Genomic DNA, 18,201 nt, shown 5'->3' on the forward strand with positions numbered 1-18,201 from the left:
GTTCAAAAGCAACAATTTACTTTTCTTTTTGAATTTGAACTCAAAACATACAATAGCCCAGGAGTAAAGTACAGTAAGTTTACAGGAACAACTGATAAGGCATCTCTCCTCAATCTGTCATATAAAAAGGATAAAGGAAAATTATTAAAGAAATAAAATGTTCAAATTTCATATTTACAAGAGCTGGACAAAATAGCCTGTTACATAATAAAAATAATCTTTTACAACCTGCGTACCAAAAAATAGGTCTGATGAGGCAGAAGTGCTTGGAATACAGTACAACTTCCTAAATACATCATTTGCATATTTCAAAGAGAACCAATGAGCAGATAAGACAGTACTACATCAGGGGAAAGGGGCGGGGCCATTAGGTAGCATTAAAAGCCGAGTGTGGTCTAGTAGCTACAGTGCGAGGAGGCGTCGCTGTTCCTCTCCTCCGAGCATTCCGAGTGTCTGTCTCCGTGGAGGCTCCGAACAGGAAGCTGGACAGTCACTTCCTGTTGCGGGGCTCCTGCCGTTCTGAGTCCTACTGACCACTGACTGGCACCTCCTAAAGGAGAAGAAGATAAGGATAATCACATCAATGTAGATAAAACATCATTAAACACACAAACATACACACACAGACAAGTGTGATGGGTAAACCTCACAAAACAAATCTTTTTAGCCAACAGGTTTGTTTGATCCATGCAGCTTTTCGATTAAATAAAAGGGTTACTTTAAAAACCAGCAACTGTCAATAACAGCATTTTGGTCACAATATCTGGACAAAGGGTGAATGAACAGGGAATGGATTTATGGGAAATGGTCAATTCATGCATCCATCAACCGCCCAGCCTAGGAACATCAAAGCTGAAGAGGTTTAGGTCCCAGCATGCTTTTGGGCCTAGAGGTTTGAAAACCATTTAATGCGAAAGCATTCCACAAGAACACCTTTTCCAGATAAACAAACTCTTGAATTCAACAACTTTTGGAGGAAACCAAAAGTTAGCGTACTAAAAATAATGAGTCATGCAGGATGACTTAACACTGAAGCCCTGTGCCTCACACACACACACACACACACTAACCTTCCTCTGGGCCTCCAGACTGGCCCTTCGGGCCAAAGAGGGTGTAATAATTTGTCTGACATTTGACCCATATGAACAAGGAAGAAGAGAGAGAGATAAGAGACACCAGCTCATGGAGTTATTACAGAAGAACCTTCCCTGAAGCAGACGGGGTTAGCGGCTGGACTAAGTGATGGACCAGGTCACAGCTACAGGTTCTGGTTCTAGAACTCACCTCCAGATTCCCCCGGGCCTTCTTCAGAACTCCGTGGGTCAGCGCCACTGGAGTCACAAAACACAGAAAAGGGGGCGTGTCACTGCTTTGACCTGACCCACTCAGTCTCAGATCTAACAGCCCACTTCTGTCAGTACACTATACATGCAAGGTCTTACTGGTTAGGACAATCCATCAATGGCTACAAGAGAAATGGTGAATGTGTATGACTGCCACGTGGGTCTGTAGGTCTGTGAGGTGGGGCGAGGACGTACGCTGGTCTATGATGACCCTCTCCATGCCCTCCTTCAGCTGGTTGGTGGAGCGGAGACGTTTCACCGCCCCGCTCAGCATCCTCTCCTGCTGGGACAGCCGGGCCTTCAGGCGGGCCACCTCACTCTGCAGGAGCTTCTCCTGACGGGGGGGGGGGGGGGAGGAGAAGGAAGGAAGGAGAGAGGGAAAAAGAGAGAGGGAAGGAAAGAAAGAAAGAAAGAAAGAGAGAGGGAAGGAAAGAAAGAAAGAGAGAGAGAGAAGGAAGGAAAGAAAGAAAGAAAGAAAGAGAGAGGGAAGGAAAGAAAGAAAGAGAGAGAGAGAAGGAAGGAGAGAGAGGGAAAGAGAGAGAAGGAAGGAAGGAAAGAAAGAAAGAGAGAGAGAGAGAGAGAGAGAGAGAGAGAGAGAGAAGGAAGGAAGGAGAGAGGGAAAGAGAGAGAAGGAAGAAAGGAAAGAGAGACAATGGAAGGGCAAGAAGAGCCAAATACATCAGAGAGGGAGAGACCAGGCATTTATTTAGTTCCCAGTCTAACCACCTGTGGCAGACCACCGACCACAAACAGCGGTTCATGTTTCACAGAGCTCCTTTGAGGACACCGTGTGTCACCAGTGACAGAGAGAGATGGGGCTTGGGGACCTGGATGCTTCAGATGACTCGGGGCACAGTGTGTGTGTGCTGCCAAGGGGAGTCGACGTGGTCGTGTCCAGGGTGTGTGTGTGTCCATGTTCTCCTGTCCTCTGTGTGCGTGTGTTCCTACCTGCTGGTGGTGGAAGGAGCCATCCTCCCCTGCGGGCGGGCTGGCAGGCAGGGAGACCCTCCAGTAGAGCTTGAGCAGCCTGGCTGCCTCCTCCAGGACCTGCTGCATGGTGCTCACACTGCTGCACAGGCCTGACACCTGCTGCTGCCCAGGCTCTGGAGCCTGCGCACACACACACACACACACACACACACACACACACACACAGTCTTATTGACACACCTTAACACCTGTTTGCACACCTTCACCTTTTGAATACAGCCTACAATACTGGTGTGTGCGTGTGTTTACCCGGTTCCCCTGGCCCTGCTGCTGCAGTGGGTGTGCACACTCCTGCAGGCCGGTGTCCATGCTGCGCGCGAGCCGGCGGGCCTGGGAGATGTGCCTGCGCAGGGCGCTGTGGTCCTCCGTCAGGCCCAGCACGTGGCGCCCGCCGCGGCTCGCCCACGCGCCGTGACCCGGCACCAGGCGGGACGGGGGGCTCGGGACGGCCTCCCCTCCGGAGCTGCACTGGGACTCGCCGTCCTGCTCCGACCGGGGCTGCCGCATAGCGTCTGGACACACGCACGCACAGAAACACACGCGAGTTAGTACAAACTCACCTTTGACTCTGTATATGACATTAACCTTCCAGCCGTCGTAGACTTGAGTCTTGCTGGGTCTTGGTTACCATGGTGATCAGAGTGGTGATGGTCATGGTGGGAGTGGGAGGAGTGGTGGAGAGGGTCACGACCTGGAGACCTGCCTCCGTCCTCTGGAACACACACACACACGGTCAACACTACCAACAACACTATGTATACATCAGAGCGTGTGTGTCTGTGTATATGAACACGTGTGTGTGTGTGTGTGTGTACCTGGTGTGGAGAGCAGGTAGTTGATGTTGATGGTGTCTCTGCTGGGCCCTGAGTGGAGCTGCTCCTCCAGCCTCCGTCTCAGAGCCGTGTTGGTGTGGATGCTCCTCTCCAGCTGCACACGCAGGTGACGCATCTCCCTCAGCAGCTCCCCCAGGTCCAGCGGAACAGAGCCAGAGCCAGACCCAAGACCAGGACCAGAGCCAGGACCAGGGCCCTGAGCTTCCTGAAGAGACTCTGCAGGAAAGGAAAATGGGTCAAACCCCCATGGGAATCTCAGGACCAAGACTAACTAGTACCAGTACTAATACTAGTACTCTCTGTGACACAGGGCTAGTGTGTGCGTGTATACCTGTGTGTGTTCCAGCCTTGATCTTCTCGTAGACCTGCAGCTCCACGCGTAGAGACTGCAGGAGGTTCTGGCTGTCTGAGAGCTGCTGTCTCTGGTGCTTCACCTCACACTGCAGCCTGGGGGAGGGGGGAGGGGGGGGGTTCACATCAACATTTGACATCACCTCACAAGTCACACACACACACACACAACATTCCAGTAACACACACACACACAGGAAAGGGAGAGGAGAAGAGATATCACCTGACACCAGCCTCCTGGTGTCAGGTGTCCACCCCACTCAGCTGTTTCACTGGGGCCCAGGTCACAGGTCCTCGCTACTGTGTGTGTGTGTGTGTGTGTGTGTGTCTGCCTCTATTACACATATGGTTCCCTTTGACTGCCATGGTAATGATGATAATGAAGACGTAAAGAGTGTAATGTCACAGTCACGATGATGAGAGGATCTTCTAATTGGTTGTATGCGCGTGTCGGTTCATGTTGCATGGGGAGATTGGGACGGCGATACGACAGTGTCGCTAGAGCATCCGTGTGTGTGTGTGTGTGTGTGTCTGTGCAGTTGGTCCCTGCTGTAATGCGGGCTCTCCTGTAGGTGTGTGTTCTGCTGGTGTGTGTGTGTGTGTGTGTGTGTGTGTGTACCTGTGCAGCTCCTCCCTGCTGTAATGCAGGCTCTCCTGCAGCTGGCTGTTCTGCTGGGAGCTCCTCTCCAGCGTGTCCTGCAGGCGAGCGTGTTCCTGCCTCAGAAGCTCCGCCTCCTTCCTGCTCTGCTCCAGCTTGGCCGTCCTCCTGGCCAGGGCCTCGCGCAGCTTGTCATTCTCCTTCTGCTTGTCTGGGACACACACGTGCGGATGAGAGGGGCGATATACCAACGATGATGTGTCTGCCTGTGTGTGTGTGTCATATTGAACGTCTATGGACGTGTTGTTGTGTAAAAATAGCTCCCTCGGGGTGTGTGTGTGTGTCTGTGTGTCTGTGTGTGTGTGTGTCTGTGTGTGTCTGTGTGTGTGTCTGTCTGTGTGTGTGTGTGTGTGGTTGTGTGTGCGTGTGTGTGTCTGTCTGTGTGTGTGTGTGTGTGTGTGTGTGCTACCTCTGGAGCCCAGGCTGAGCTGCTCCTTCAGAACCTGGTTCTGCTCCCAGAGGAGACGCAGCTCGCTGGTCAGCTGACCCTGGTCCTCCATACCCTGGATGAAGATGTTGGTGGCTGCTGGACACACACACACAGTCAGCCAGGGTCAGGTAGGATTGACCTCGGTTCTCAGACCTAAGAAGGGACTCAATATGTCCTGGGGACACAGATGGCTAGGAATGTTCAAAGCAGAGCTCCAGAATCAGATAAAGTCTCGACCCACAATTTGGAGCCCAAACACATGTAGTAGCACAGTCTTTTGAGGAAAAGGTTAAAAAGGTGACTGTATGCATGTTGAGTGATTTCATACTGTACATGAGTGTGTGTGTGTGTGTGTGTACCTGGGTCTCGGTCCACCTCTGCCAGTCTCCTCTCGAGCTGCTCTCTGAGCCGGTCGTTGGTGCGGATGGTCTCCTCTAGACGTTGTCTCAGAGCCCTGATCTCCAGCAGGTGCTCCGCCAGCAGGTCTGATGGGCACACACACACACACACACACTTTCACAGTGACATCTACAGAGACACCTACAAACTGCACAAAGACCAAAAGCTTTTCTCAAGCAGAAATGGATCATCTCTTAACAACACCAAACCCTAACCTCCAGATGAAGACCCCCCCCCCTATGTCAGACTTGGGTCCAGTACCTGGGTTCATGCTGTGTTGCTGGTCTGTGTCCTGCTGTGTGCCTGACAGTCCTTCTCCTATCTGGGCCTCCCTCTGGGACTGTGGCCCTGCGTGGTCCTGGTTCTGGACCTGGTTGTGAGCCTGGTTGTGGTCCAGGATGGAGCGGTGGAGGTCCAGCTCGCTGCGCAGGGTGGTGTTGAGCTCCTCGCTGCTCCTCAGCTGCTCCTGCAGGCGAACGTTCTCCCTCTGCAGCCTGACGGAGCTCCCCTCGCGGCCGGACACGCCCCCGGCTTTGGCTCCACCCCCGCAACGCTTGGCTGCAGACTCGGAGGACGTCGCCAGATCTCCATTGGAATCTTTCACCCCTGTGGTGGAAGGCAATGAACGTGAGGGTGAAGACACCTGAGGAGATAGATCCCTCAGCATCTCGGGGTCAGAAATACCCTTGTTCCTTTTAGAAGCTTCCAGAGCCTGCTTCCATCTCCTGAGAGAGACCTCTTGCTCTGTCTGGTGGTCTTCTTCTTTATCCATCTCCTCAGGTCTGGCATTAGCTAAACAATCGCTGTGTCTGTTAGCCTTGCGCAGACCCTTGTTAGCCTTGTACGCAACAGTCGGCTAAGTTTGCGTAGCTTCTGCAGACTATCTTGTCGACAGTGTACTAGCCTAGCTTAGCAGCTGCTTTAACGACGCGTCTCCAAGTTCTCAGGTAACCTGTGAGTTAATGAGCTCCAACTCTACGTTAGCTAGCTAGCATCTCTCAACTAAAACACATGCAGGCAGCGTTACAGGAAGAGAACGTTTTGGCTTTGGACCCTGCTCTCTCTTCCCTCTCTCCACCCCCCCCCCCCCTCTCTCCCCCCACGTGTCAGCCACCCACATCATGCAGCTCTCTAATAGCCCTCATTGTCTCCTCTCAAGGGAAACACAATTTGATGATTAAACCGGATAGGTGTTCCTGAATAATGCAGCTCCAAGCAGAGGATGGAGGGATGGAGGTAAGAGAACACCCGTCCTGCCCTTGCCCGACCCTCTTTGTTCTGCTGCACGGCTGACTGGACCACAATGGGCCTGAGTGGAAAAGAAGTGCCATTACTACAACATGGCCACTCCCCGGCCAGACCAGAAACAGGGATTGGTCGAGGACCAGAGATTCAGGCAATCTCACCGGGGGGGTGGGGGGGGAAGATCCATATTTAATGCAGCGAGGACAGACCCGGTCTAATCCTGGACTGAAGTCATCTTCCACTAAGTCACAAACTTTACCGGGCCCTGTAATAATTCAGCCAGTCCAACCAGTGTCTATATCCACATGACTAGACTACCGCAAAAACCATGGCTAGGAACTAAGATATACAATACATAAAGTATACCAAAACAGCTCAGATTGGTCCAGTATGTTTCTCTGGCTGTGTCCAGGTCCAGCTGCTTACCGTGTAGGCCTGGGCGGCCATTTTGTGAGGCGTAGGACGTGAGGCTGTTGCGGGAGGCGTTGGCTTCCTGTGACGCCCTGTCGGAGAGGTCGGAGGCAGAGGAGAGGTGGCTGCTGGGAGTTTGTCCTCTCAGCTGACTCTGCAGGCTGTGGACCAAACGGGTCTTCTCCTGAAGCTCCTTGGAGAGTCTGAGGGAGGGAGGGAGAGATCAATGGAGGGAGGGAAGAGCAGAGACGAGAGACGAGAGAAGAAAGGCGAGTCCAAGGTGAGAGAGGTGAGGCAGCTTAAAGGTAGGACGAACTAATGAGAGACTGGAGTAGCGGCTACACAGCTTCCACAGTCTAACACACACAGACTGAAACACAATCTCTACTGAGTCCAACGTCAGCTCACAATCCAAGAACTGGAGAAAAAAAAACCTCAAAAGAAACAGAAAACGTTCACACAAAAGGAACAGAAAAAACTGTTTAATAAAAATCTGTCAATCAACTTCATTGTATCCGTTGCTCTCAGATTTTCCGCTTCAGAGTAGGAGTAGCCATCTTGAAGGAGGAGGAGGAAGAGAGAGTTCACAGCAAACGCATGCTCCCGTCCTGGTCCAGTCCACTCACAGATCCAGCTGCTCTCGGGTGCACTCAGACAGGCTCTGGTTCTGCTGGACCAGGAAGTACAGGTGTTGCTGCAGCAGCTCACGCTCGCCCTCTAGCTGAGAGCGCAGGCGCTCAATCTCCTCCTCCAGCCTGGCGAAGGTGTTTGAGGGCTCCACGTCGCCCTCCGACTGACAGGTCTGGTACTGCAACTCCTGGTGAAGCAGTCCAGGGCTAGCCGCACCAGGGACAGGGGCGAGAACCCTACTCTGTCAGTGTGACCTCATGACCTGACACCAAAGCTGAGCCCCACGAGGCTAGGGAGAGCCGTTGAGCAGCGTGACCTGCTGGTGTTTCTGCTCAGGGGACATAGCTAGTGACTACAGACAGGGGGTTAGCGAAGGGACGACCCATTTCCATGGGTCGTCCCTTTCGCTAGCCGCGCTAAAATGCTAACCTGAGGCCAAGATCACTTCCCTTCGAGCTCTCGACGCAAGTTCTCCGAGGAATAAAGTGTGTTTAAGTGTGTGTAAAGTCTCACTTAAGGAGTAGGCTTCATGGAAGAGGTATATGTGCATGTGTGGCTGTGTGTGTGTGTGTGTGTGTGCGCGCGGTAGAGAGCGGTACCTTTGAGCCAGCTCCAGCACGGCTGCGTCCTCGTTATCTGGATGGCCGCCTCCTAGGAGACGAGGACAGAGAGACATGGTGAGGGAGCGTCCTGCCGCGTCACTCGCAACAGGGGTGTCCAAATCCGGGCCTCGAGGGCCGCTGTCCTGCATGTTTTAGATGTTTCCTTGCTCCAACACACCTGATTCAATTCAATGGGTTGTTATAACGACCATTCATTAGAATCAGGTGAGCTGGATAAGGGAAACATCTAAAACATGCACGACAGCGGCCCTCGAGGCCCGGATTTGGACACCCCTGACTTACAACTCTGTTTCTTTCTCCCTCTCTATCCGTCTCGTTCACGCTCACGGGGTAGCCTGCATCGTCAGTCCCCCAGAGATCAGTGAACCGCGACACTTGTTTGAACCACAGTACTTGTTTTTCCTCCGTCGACCTCGCCCCGTCCGCCATGTCTTGGATGGCGTGCGGCGAGTCACGGCGAGAGAGGAAGCTGCGTGGGGTAGTGAAAGGCCCAGTGTTGGGCTGCTGTGTGTGTTGGCATGGGGCAGCCTCTCTGTGGGCTCGTAGGCTGGCAGTGTGTGTGTGTGTGTTGTCTTTGGCACCACTCTGTTTGGGCTGGCGCAGTCCGGACAGCCTGAGTGTTGTGTCAGCGTCACCAAGGGGTGGCACACTTGACTAAAGAGAGCTGGCTTCACTTTCGTATGTTTACTACATCTGGATGTTTAGAGGCACCGGGGGGGGGGGGGGGATGTGAAAAATGAAGTTATCATCCTCATCCGTATGTGGGGACAGTTTTGGGCCTGTTGCCTGTACTGAGACTTGAGGCATGTTATGTCTATACTAGCCCTTACACCCCTGCGTTCCGTGCTACCTTTCTCCAATCGGCCCTCCAGGCTCTCCTGGATATTGAGGCTCTTGTCCAGCTGCTCCCTGAAGACCTCCCCCAGGTAATGGTCCACGTCGCTGGCCTGCAGCAGCTCCTCGAAGGCCCGGCTCAGCTCCCCCAGCTGGTGGCGCTGCAGGGCACCCAGCCCGCGGCTCTGCTGGATCTGCTGCCTCAGCTGGGACAGCTCCCGAGCCTGGGACTGGACCAGAGAGTCCATCCTGGAGGAGGAGGGGAGGGGATGAGGTGTGGAAAGGGGGACGGAGGGAGGGGTGGAGGAGAAGACGTGGGGAGGGATGGAGAAGTGGACATGGGGAAGAAGGAGGGGATTGATTCAAGGAAGGTGGGGGGAATGGAAGGAGGGAGGGGGGAGGGAGAGAAACAAGAATGTAAGAGACAGCTGAGGTGAAAGACAGAAAGAGCAAGAGAGCAAAAGGGAGAGAGAGAGAGAGAGAGACAGAGTGAAAGAGAGAGAGAGAGAGACAGAGTGAAAGAGAGGGAGAGAGAGACAGAGTGAAAGAGAGGGAGAGAGAGACAGAGTGAAAGAGAGGGAGAGAGAGACAGAGTGAAAGAGAGGGAGAGAGAGACAGAGTGAAAGAGAGGGAGAGAGAGACAGAGTGAAAGAGAGGGAGAGAGAGACAGAGTGAAAGAGAGGGAGAGAGAGACAGAGTGAAAGAGAGGGAGAGAGAGACAGAGTGAAAGAGAGGGAGAGAGAGACAGAGTGAAAGAGAGGGAGAGAGAGCTGGTACCTGGCAGGTGAGGCGGAGCGGCTCCGATGCTGGACCTGCTGCAGCTGCTCGCTCATGCTCCTGTTCACCCTTCGCTCCCTCTCCAGCTCCACGCTCAGACGACCGATCCTCTCCTCCATCGCCTGCCTCTCCTCCCCCTCCTGCCCTCCTCCTTCCCCTCGCTCCACGAGACCCGCAGGGGCCCCGTCCTGGGCGCCGGCCCCCCCGGGCCCTCCGGTGGGCGGGTCGGAGGAGAGGGAGTGGGGCCGCAGCAGGGCCTGGAGGTGGACGATGACCCTGAGCTGGCTCTCCAGGTGACGCTTCAGCTCCGCGATCTGAGCCCGAAGCTCGGCCGGCTCCTCCGACACGCCGTAGTCCTCGTACGTCTGCAGGCTCTTCAGACCCACCTGGGGCAGGAGAGGGGGGTGGGGGAGGGAGGAGAGGGCAATGGGGAAGAAAGAGGTCAAGACAGAGAGAAGAAAGGAGAGCCATAAAAAAGGAGAGAGAGGGAGCAAGAGTGGGAAGAGGCGGAGATTTCACCGAAGGGTTCGACGGGGACAAATACAAAAAAAGACAGCATTTCCTCGAGTAAACGCTGCAGCGTCCATTACACGGGGATCATTTTGGGTTTTTATTGGAGGGCAGCGTTTGATTGGTGAGGGAGATTTCGAGATTTGCGGCTGCAGTGCGACCACAGACACCACCACAGAGAACAGACCTTGGGGGAGCTGAGAGCGGGGGAGCTGGGGTAGGAGGCGCTGGAGGCCGAGTCCAGGTTCTCTGTGGAGGAGAAGGTGGTCTGGTCCTGGGGCAGGGACGGCAGGCTGCAGGAGCCGCTGGGACGAGGCTGCAGGCCGCCAAACAGGTCTGAGGAACCACACACACACAAACGTCGTCAAAAAGGGACGGGATCTGAATACCAGCTGACAGGAATGGGTCGAGAGTGAGAGAACAAGGAGTTTAGCTTGGGTGCATAAGAACCACGAAAGAGCAGGATAGGACCACACAGGAGATATTATCGTTTGGAGTGAGTGTTCATTCCAACACTCCAGAGAGAGAGGGAGACCATGCAGGAGACTCAAGCAGAGAGAGACAAGCACGTCTTAATCACAGCGTAACCAGAACCCAGGTAAAAACCAGAACAAACAGAAGCCCCAGATCTCACACACACACACACACATAAACGTGTGGGTTACAGAATAAGTAGTGCCCATCCCTCATGCAAACAGACTCCAGCAACAACAGGTGGCATTCATGGTTAGTGTCCACTCTGCAGACAGACATGCACCGAGCGGCACGTCTAGACGGACGTCTAGACGAGGCGTTCTACCTGTGCTACTGCTCTCCTCCCTATCCACCTCAGTCTCACTCTTGCCACTGGTCTCGTAACCCAGGTCCTGCTGGTCCACCTGCACGCCCTTCTCATCCCGCTCCAGAGGGGGCGCTGGACAACACACGCCAAGGGTTAGGAACGCCACGTCCACCGGGACGCCCGTGTGTGTGTGTGTGCGCGCGTGTGTTTGTTTCCCCCTCTGTGCTCGCTCTCGATTTGTCTCGCCCCCTCTCTCTTTCAGCCGGGGAGAGCCGAGGTCCTTTTTGATCCTGGCTCATGTGTCTGCCGTGGCTTTAGGGTCGCATGAGAAGAGGAGCCGCACACGGGCACTGCTCGCTGCCACCTTGCTGTTGGGAGCAGGCCAGGCCAAGCCAGAGCTCCCTCTACTGGCAGACGGTACAGTCTGGCTCTCATGCCTCACACCCGCAGACATGCATCTCTACCCACACAGATGCACGTACGGGCTGTGTGTTCCGTTTCTATACTGTTTATTTCATGTTATCAGTAGGTTATATATAATGAATTGCAATGAATTATATATTTGAATTGTGACAATTCAAATACATATAGGCCCAGTTTCCCAGACATGGATTTAGCCTTGTCCTAGACAAAACAATGTCAATGGAGATCTTCATTAAATATGAATCTTACTGCAGGACTAGGCTTAATCCATGTCTTGGAAACTGGGCCTGTATGTATTTAGTTACATATTTGAATTGTCACAATTTTCAATAGCAACTGACCAGCAGACCCATCATTGCCAGACTGCAGGTGGGTTATATGAGGTGACACCTTACCCGTATGTGAAGCTCCATCACTGGGCTTCTTGGAGTTGTGCAGGGTGATGATGGACTGAGCCGTGACCAGCTTCTCCTCCAGGCTCCTGCACGTCTTCTTCTTCTCCTTCAGGGCCTTCTGCAAGGCCTCCATTTGAGCCTGGGCGTTGCCTGAGGCTGCTGCCCCAGGACCGGGTTCCCGCAGCAGGGCATCGCGCGTCTCCAGGGCGGCCTGGAGCTCCGAGATCCTCTGGGCATGTTCGTAAAAGAGCCTCTGGAGGAGGCAGAGGTTGTGGTGGGGGTTCTGGGTGGACGGTCCCCCGGCTCCAGCCCCTGTGGGTGTCTGGCTCTGGTGGGTGGAGGTTCTGCCGGGCCCTGCTGAGCCCGCCTCTCCCAGTGCTTCCTTCTCTTTCAGGACTCTCTGGAGCCTGTCCAGCTGTGTCTGGAGGTCCGAACCGGTCTGAGCCAGTCTGTCGGCAGAGAAGGTGGAGCCTGTAGCGGTACAAAGAACTGTGAGAGAGGCTATCGCTGCCTCTGTGACTCCCAGACACTCCGACAGACGCCTGCACCTCTCCTCCTGGCTCGCACCCGTCCTCTCGGACGACGCCATCTTGTTTCTCCCAGGCCGTCCCTCCACCTGTCTGTTGCCGCCGCCCTCCAGGCCAGAGGGGGCAGTGTTGCAGCTGCTTGCCTCGGCGGCCCTCAGCCTCTCCTGCAGCTCGGCGTTGAGCCTGCTCTGCTCCCACAGCGCCTCCTGCAGGGCGTCGGCCTGCCGCTGCAGCTCTTGGTCAGGGCCCCGTTGCCCCGCGGCGGCCCCGGGCCCCGCGGCCGTCCCGCGGCCGTCCAGGGAGGCGTTGACCTGGCGCAGGGCGGCCTCCAGCCTCACGCACAGCTCCTGGGGGTCGCCCCGGCCGTCCGAGCCCTCGGAGGAGGACGGCGAGGTGGCGCTGAGAGAGGAGATGGCCGTCTCCGCCATGCTGAGACACTCCACCAGCTGGCTGTTGAGCTTCTCCTTCTCCTGAAGCGCCGTCTGCAGTTCCACACACTGCCTGCGGAGGGCAGGGTCGGAGCCTGGGCCGGCGGGTGGCCCTCCCCCTGCCTGGCTGTCCAGGTTGCAGGCGGTCAGGTAAGCGATGGTGGACTCTGCGGCCTGCAGGGCCTCCAGGTACTGGCGGTTCAGCTTGTCCTTCTCCTGGAGCTGCGCTTGGAGCTCCTCCCACTCCGCTACCTGCTCCTCCAATCGGACGACCATCCCCTCCTTCTCCTGGCACTCCTGGTGGAGGAGCTCCAGCTGGGCCAGGAGCTCTATGTCAGACTGGCCCTGCCAGGGCTCCATCTCAGCGGCCTGCTGGTCCTCCAAGCCTGGGCCTTTCCTGACTTCCATGCCCAGTCTGGCCCCCGGGTGCTGGGCCGACCCTAGGTTGACGTCCAGGGTGGAGCTTGGGGAATCGGAGTCTGGAGACGTCTTTTGATCGGACCCGTAAACTCCTCTGTGATCAGGACCCAGGTGCTGTGCTTCGTTGGAGCAGTCCGGCTGCACAGACTCTCTGCTGCCCCACCCACAGCTGCCCTCGCTCTTCAGCCTCACAGGAACCGGGAGGCGAGACTTGAGCCCCGCCTGAAACGCAGCCAAGAACATCACCAGACCATCTAGACACCAACAAAGGTCACAAAATAAAGAGAGACATCCATCGGTACATTTGAGAGAGACCTTACCGCCTGTTTGGATGCCTGCTGCTGGTGACTCTTGCTTGGTGACCGGCCCTTGGTGTGGAGACTGTTTCCCTGAGGGCTAAGATGATCTCCCCGCGTCTTCCCTTTCGTCTCTCCCTCCTCCCCTCTCCCCCTCCTCTGCGCTCCGTCCTCGGCACACGGCCTCTCGGTCTCCCGCCTCACGCCAGCGACCAGCTCCGGGGTCATCTCCCCATCGGCGGCTGCAGGAACTGCGTTGGTCTCCAGCTGCTGCTGCAGGAGGCGGATGACCCTGCGGTGACCTCTGGCCTCCGACCTCAGCCTGTCCACGGTCTGCTGCAGGTCCGCATCGCCGACGAGGCAGCTGTCGTCGCACTCCTTCTCCTTCCTCTCGGACGACTTCCCCTCCTTCAGGAGCCCTCGCAGCTCCAGGCCCTCCGTCCTCAGCCTCTGGACCTCGTCCCTGAAACATCATCGTCCGCATTCGTCACCATTCTTCAAACATAAACATCAGAAGAAAAAAAAAAACTCCAAGTCTGATCGTTAAATGTTTGTTTTTTGACGTCGATATCTTGACCTGAGCCAGCAGAAAGCCGTATGCTGACGTCCTGGTGTCTCACCTGAGCTGATTGGCTGACAGGACACCACATTCGTCCAGGAGAGAGCGGAGCAGCTCTCCCTCCCTCCTCTCCCCTCCCCTCGGGCTGGCGTCTGCCGTCGTCCCCTGCCCCCCGTCCACAGCCTGAGAGAGACCATGAGCAAGGCGAGGTAAGGAACTCTGGGAATACAACACTTTGGGAATAATGTGACTTTGATTTGGGAGAAGCTGGTCAATATTTCATGCCTTTCCCCCGAAATATCTTTGATTGGATCAAAGTCCACGCAAGGAAGGCTCATCCCTCCGTCTAGACAGGCTCCCCATGCCTACCTGGCCCAGACTGCGGTCGGCCTGCAGTACCCCATCCCATCCTGAGGGGGTCGCTGTGCCCCGCCCTCCCGCCTGCTGCTTCATCTTCCTCTCTATGAGCTACAGTAATGGGGTGGCAGGCGAATGTGACACACATGGCTTGGTAAAAGAAAATGCAATGAGGGAACAGAACCCGTAAAAAGCACTGCACAGCAACGGCAGGATGGGGTGAGAGGCCTAATGGGAGGAGGAGGAGGAGGAGGAGGAGATGGAGTAGAAAGAGGAGGAGGAGGTGGAGGACAGGTCCATGGACACAGAGATAAGAAAACGGGGACTGGTTAGAGGAGGGGTGGAGAAAAAGGGGGGAGGTAGGAGATGCTACCTACAGCAGACAGACAAGACACAGGTTAGAGTCCAGACAGATCGCTACTGAGAAAAGTGCCACGGATAAGGCATTAGTAACTACCGGGCAGAGGTGAAAATTCAGGGTCAGAAGTCAAAGGTTAGGAGGAAGTGGAGGAGGATCCTCTGATGCGGTGGAAGGATAAGGAACTACACACATAAGGAACTGGCTGGTTTCGGAGCCAGTTCGTTGAACCAGGCAGCTCAGACGTTGGTTTATATCTACGTGTCTAACCTGTGTCCTGGGCTTGCTGCCTGCTCGGCCAGCCTCCGCCTTCCTCGTGGGGTCGAGGGTCAGGTCAGGGTCAGGGTCTGTCCTCTCCTCCGTCCTCCTCGTGGGGTCGAGGGTCAGGTCAGGGTCGGTCCTCTCCTCCGTCAGCCTCCTCTGGAGGTCAGCGTTGGCAGACTGAAGTCTGCTGACCTGATCCTGCAGCTCCACAAGCTGGAGCAGAGACACACCCAGGGTGAGAGATCACCCACCTGCTGAACACTCTCAGCCACCTCGATCAGATCTAACATATTGATACATCCACTCACTTTCCAAACGCGTAATTTGCAGAATTCCTAGGCACCTCAAATAAAAAAATACATAAAATGTATATAATATATACATATATTATTGTTTTTTTTTGTTTTTTACTTTTGCACTGTACATCCAAGGATGTATTTGTAATCCAAATGATGGGACTTAATAACCAGACAGGAATCACTGGATACGCGATGAAACATGTTTTTGGTGGGCTTCTCTGGAAGATCAGCCAGTCCTGGGTGAGAGTTCACCTTGCGTCTGAGCTCCTCGTCTGACAGCTGGGACAGCCCCCTCTCCTCCCCCTCCCCCACACAGATGCTCATGTAGGACGTCTGGTCAGCCACAAAGCTCATGCTGTCTGCTGCAGAGGAGAGAGAGGAGTCAGCTACTCATGCGAGCCGCATCCATCACAGAGACAGGAAGCCGTCGACACCGTTCGTTGACGGTTCACGTTTAGTGTTTCAGCGTTACAGAACTCCTGCATTTGTCTATTCAAAGGTGTCACACTTTTCGAAGGCACCGACTACAATTGTCTGCGAGGCTGAAATACAGAATAGTGTTCCTCTAGATCAGTGGATCTCAACCCTGTCCACAGGGACCACCTGTCCTGCATGTTTTAGATGTAGCCCTGCTCCAACACACCTGATTCAAATAAATGGTGGTTATCAAGCTCTGTAGAAGCCTGCTAACGAAAATGCATTTGAATCAGGTGTGTTGGAGCAGGGAAACATCTAAAACATGCAGGACAGGGGGTCCCTGAGGACCAGGGTTGATAACCACTGCTCTAGATGGTGGTTAAGTTGTGTGTACAGGTACGGCGTAGCGCACCCTGTTGGCAGGGTCTCACCCGTGTCGTTGGTGGCGCCCACCCCTCCTCCGCGGTTCTGGATGGCTCCGAGGCGGGCCTGCAGCGAGGTGTTCCAGCGATGGGCGTCCTCCAGCTGGTGTCGGATGCTCTCCACCTCCCTGGGGTCCACCAGATCCACACCTGCAACACAGGGTGGGGGGTGAGGCTTCTGGAAATAGGATTCGGAGCTTCGTGATTCTGTAGGTGTTACGATGCTGACAACATGGCAGTAATATAAGGATTTGAGGCTTCCGGGTTATGAAAAACATGTTCCACAAAACAGAGAAAAGGGTTTAGACCATTGGTTCTTAACCCTGTCCTCAGGGAACCCCTGTCCTGCATGTTTTAGATGTTTCCCTGCTCCAACACACCTGATTCAAATATATCAGGTGTGTTGGAGCCAAGAAACATCTAAAACATGCAGGACAGGGGTTCCCTGAGGACAGGGTTAAGAACCACTGGTTAAGACGGAGGTTCTGAAGAAACAGGGAGACAAGTTTTAAAAAGAGTATCAATTGAGTCTCTGAGACAGGTTCTGAAGACATGGTTCTGAACATGAGACCTGGTTTTGGGTACCTGAGGATAGGATGGTTCGATGTTCTATTTGGTTCCGTCAACTTGTGCGCAACCCACTAAAACCTCTGTAGTTGGCTTGATTTGCTTTATCATACCTATGAAGTAGCTTGTTTTTTTCTTGCAAAAATTTGGTGGGCATCCAGACAGATCTATACCTCCAACACATCTTTTTAAAGGATGTCCACTGTTCTTTTTCATATAATTGTATCTGTCTATAGTAATATTATTATAGTTTTTGTGTTTGTTAGATTTAGTGTTTGTCATGTTTAATTTCTTTGATATTTACTGAATTAAACTGTATTACGATTGATTCCATAAAAATTGTATTATTTATATTTACTATTACGATTGATTCCATAATTTTTATGGAATCAATCGTAATACAGTTTAATTCAGTAAATATGTATATGTTTTTATATCTTTATATCTATCTATATATATATCTATATAAAAAATATAAAAACAGGTACATGCGCACACAACACGGCTGGTCAGCTGGCTGACCAGAGTGTGGGTTGTTGACTAAGTGCTGCCTTACATAAGGCCTGAATGATAGCATGTAGAGCTGGGAGCACGCCGTGCAAACATGTTTACAAAAGCACAGCTTATTAAAACGGTCCGTGAGGAAATTGCGGGTATTGAAAGAGACAGATGGGAACTTCCCCCCCCCATCCATCTCTCCATAGTTCTGTCTATTTATAGAGTGAATGCTCGTCCTCGTCCTGGGGTAGTGTGAATATGAGACCTCGTTGCCAGGAGACCTATTTATACACACCTGGTCCTGGCAGGCACACAGGAACACACACACACACACACACACACGTGTCCCACAAATGAACACACTCGACACATGCACGCACGCTCCCATACACACACCCATGAGACATTGGGATGAATAAGTCATCCATTTGAGCCAGATCCACACCCATTCCTCCTCCTCTTCCTCTCTACCTCCATCCTGGCTGACTTTAGATCGGCCTGCTCTCCTCCCATCTGTTTGGCCCCGCCCCCTACCCCCACAGGGCGTCAGGCTGCATGTGACCCAGCCATGCGTGAGATTTCATAAAGCCCCAAATATTCACAGGAATGAGCATCATGCTAACGTATGTGACTAGGTGGGCCCCTCGTCCCAGGGAGGAGACTGAGAGAGAGGGGGACGATAAGGTCGTTTGACTGTTGTCTATCTTTGAAGAGCTACGCTCTGAATGAATGTGAGGATAATCTCCGTCCATGAGATGGTCAGGGCTTTGAAAGCCCACCACTCCTCCAGTGGGTTATGAAACGTCAGGAAACGTGCGATCTCTGATTCACATGAGGGACAGATGGCTGGGCTGGCTTTGGATTAATGAGGATGATGATGATGATGATAGGAGGTAACAGAGCTTTTTTTAATGGACAAATCAAACAGAATGGAACTGAAAGTGCAACGCGAGAGACAGATGGACAGACAAGACACACAGCATGCTTTATTAAGAGGATGATGACGACGACGAAAGACATGACAGGTGAGGAGTTTGTTAAGCGTGGACGTTGACAGCCAAAACAATCCACTGTAGACTATCCCGTAGCTTGGTTCCAAACAGATGAGGGTGTCGGACAGAAAGGAGGACAGAGCAGGTGACAGAGCAGGTGACAG

At 53.7% G+C, this 18,201-nt stretch overlaps 1 protein-coding gene across 9 annotated transcripts in view; it reads right to left on the reverse strand.

Annotated features, from left to right (window-relative positions):
• Position 1: 1 nt before the first annotated feature.
• The window catches only part of cdk5rap2 (CDK5 regulatory subunit associated protein 2), a 36,309-nt gene continuing 18,109 nt past the window's right edge, over positions 2 to 18,201 (reverse strand). For 4 of the 9 annotated variants that reach the window (XM_084687308.1, XM_084687312.1, XM_084687314.1 and 1 more), the window contains 26 exons: positions 15,990 to 16,130; positions 15,394 to 15,503; positions 14,849 to 15,055; positions 14,233 to 14,331; positions 13,925 to 14,046; positions 13,329 to 13,767; positions 11,634 to 13,230; positions 10,834 to 10,947; positions 10,222 to 10,370; positions 9,525 to 9,910; positions 8,764 to 8,996; positions 7,890 to 7,941; positions 6,676 to 6,863; positions 5,266 to 5,610; positions 4,965 to 5,090; positions 4,585 to 4,701; positions 4,137 to 4,326; positions 3,498 to 3,613; positions 3,149 to 3,382; positions 2,962 to 3,045; positions 2,583 to 2,845; positions 2,292 to 2,453; positions 1,539 to 1,677; positions 1,285 to 1,331; positions 1,071 to 1,125; positions 2 to 550 (listed from right to left, as the gene is read on the reverse strand). In XM_084687308.1, coding sequence (XP_084543434.1) covers positions 396 to 550; positions 1,071 to 1,125; positions 1,285 to 1,331; positions 1,539 to 1,677; positions 2,292 to 2,453; positions 2,583 to 2,845; positions 2,962 to 3,045; positions 3,149 to 3,382; positions 3,498 to 3,613; positions 4,137 to 4,326; positions 4,585 to 4,701; positions 4,965 to 5,090; positions 5,266 to 5,610; positions 6,676 to 6,863; positions 7,890 to 7,941; positions 8,764 to 8,996; positions 9,525 to 9,910; positions 10,222 to 10,370; positions 10,834 to 10,947; positions 11,634 to 13,230; positions 13,329 to 13,767; positions 13,925 to 14,046; positions 14,233 to 14,331; positions 14,849 to 15,055; positions 15,394 to 15,503; positions 15,990 to 16,130 — 5,870 coding nt within the window. In that variant the 3' untranslated portion in view covers positions 2 to 395. The remainder of the gene's footprint in view (positions 551 to 1,070; positions 1,126 to 1,284; positions 1,332 to 1,538; positions 1,678 to 2,291; positions 2,454 to 2,582; positions 2,846 to 2,961; positions 3,046 to 3,148; positions 3,383 to 3,497; positions 3,614 to 4,136; positions 4,327 to 4,584; positions 4,702 to 4,964; positions 5,091 to 5,265; positions 5,611 to 6,675; positions 6,864 to 7,889; positions 7,942 to 8,763; positions 8,997 to 9,524; positions 9,911 to 10,221; positions 10,371 to 10,833; positions 10,948 to 11,633; positions 13,231 to 13,328; positions 13,768 to 13,924; positions 14,047 to 14,232; positions 14,332 to 14,848; positions 15,056 to 15,393; positions 15,504 to 15,989; positions 16,131 to 18,201) is intronic. The other 5 variants (XM_084687310.1, XM_084687309.1, XM_084687316.1 and 2 more) reach the window with 5 other exon arrangements.

Source organism: Hypomesus nipponensis, chromosome 22 (assembly GCF_054491055.1).
Source record: "Hypomesus nipponensis isolate SF chromosome 22, ASM5449105v1, whole genome shotgun sequence".
Taxonomy (NCBI): Eukaryota; Metazoa; Chordata; class Actinopteri; order Osmeriformes; family Osmeridae; genus Hypomesus; species Hypomesus nipponensis.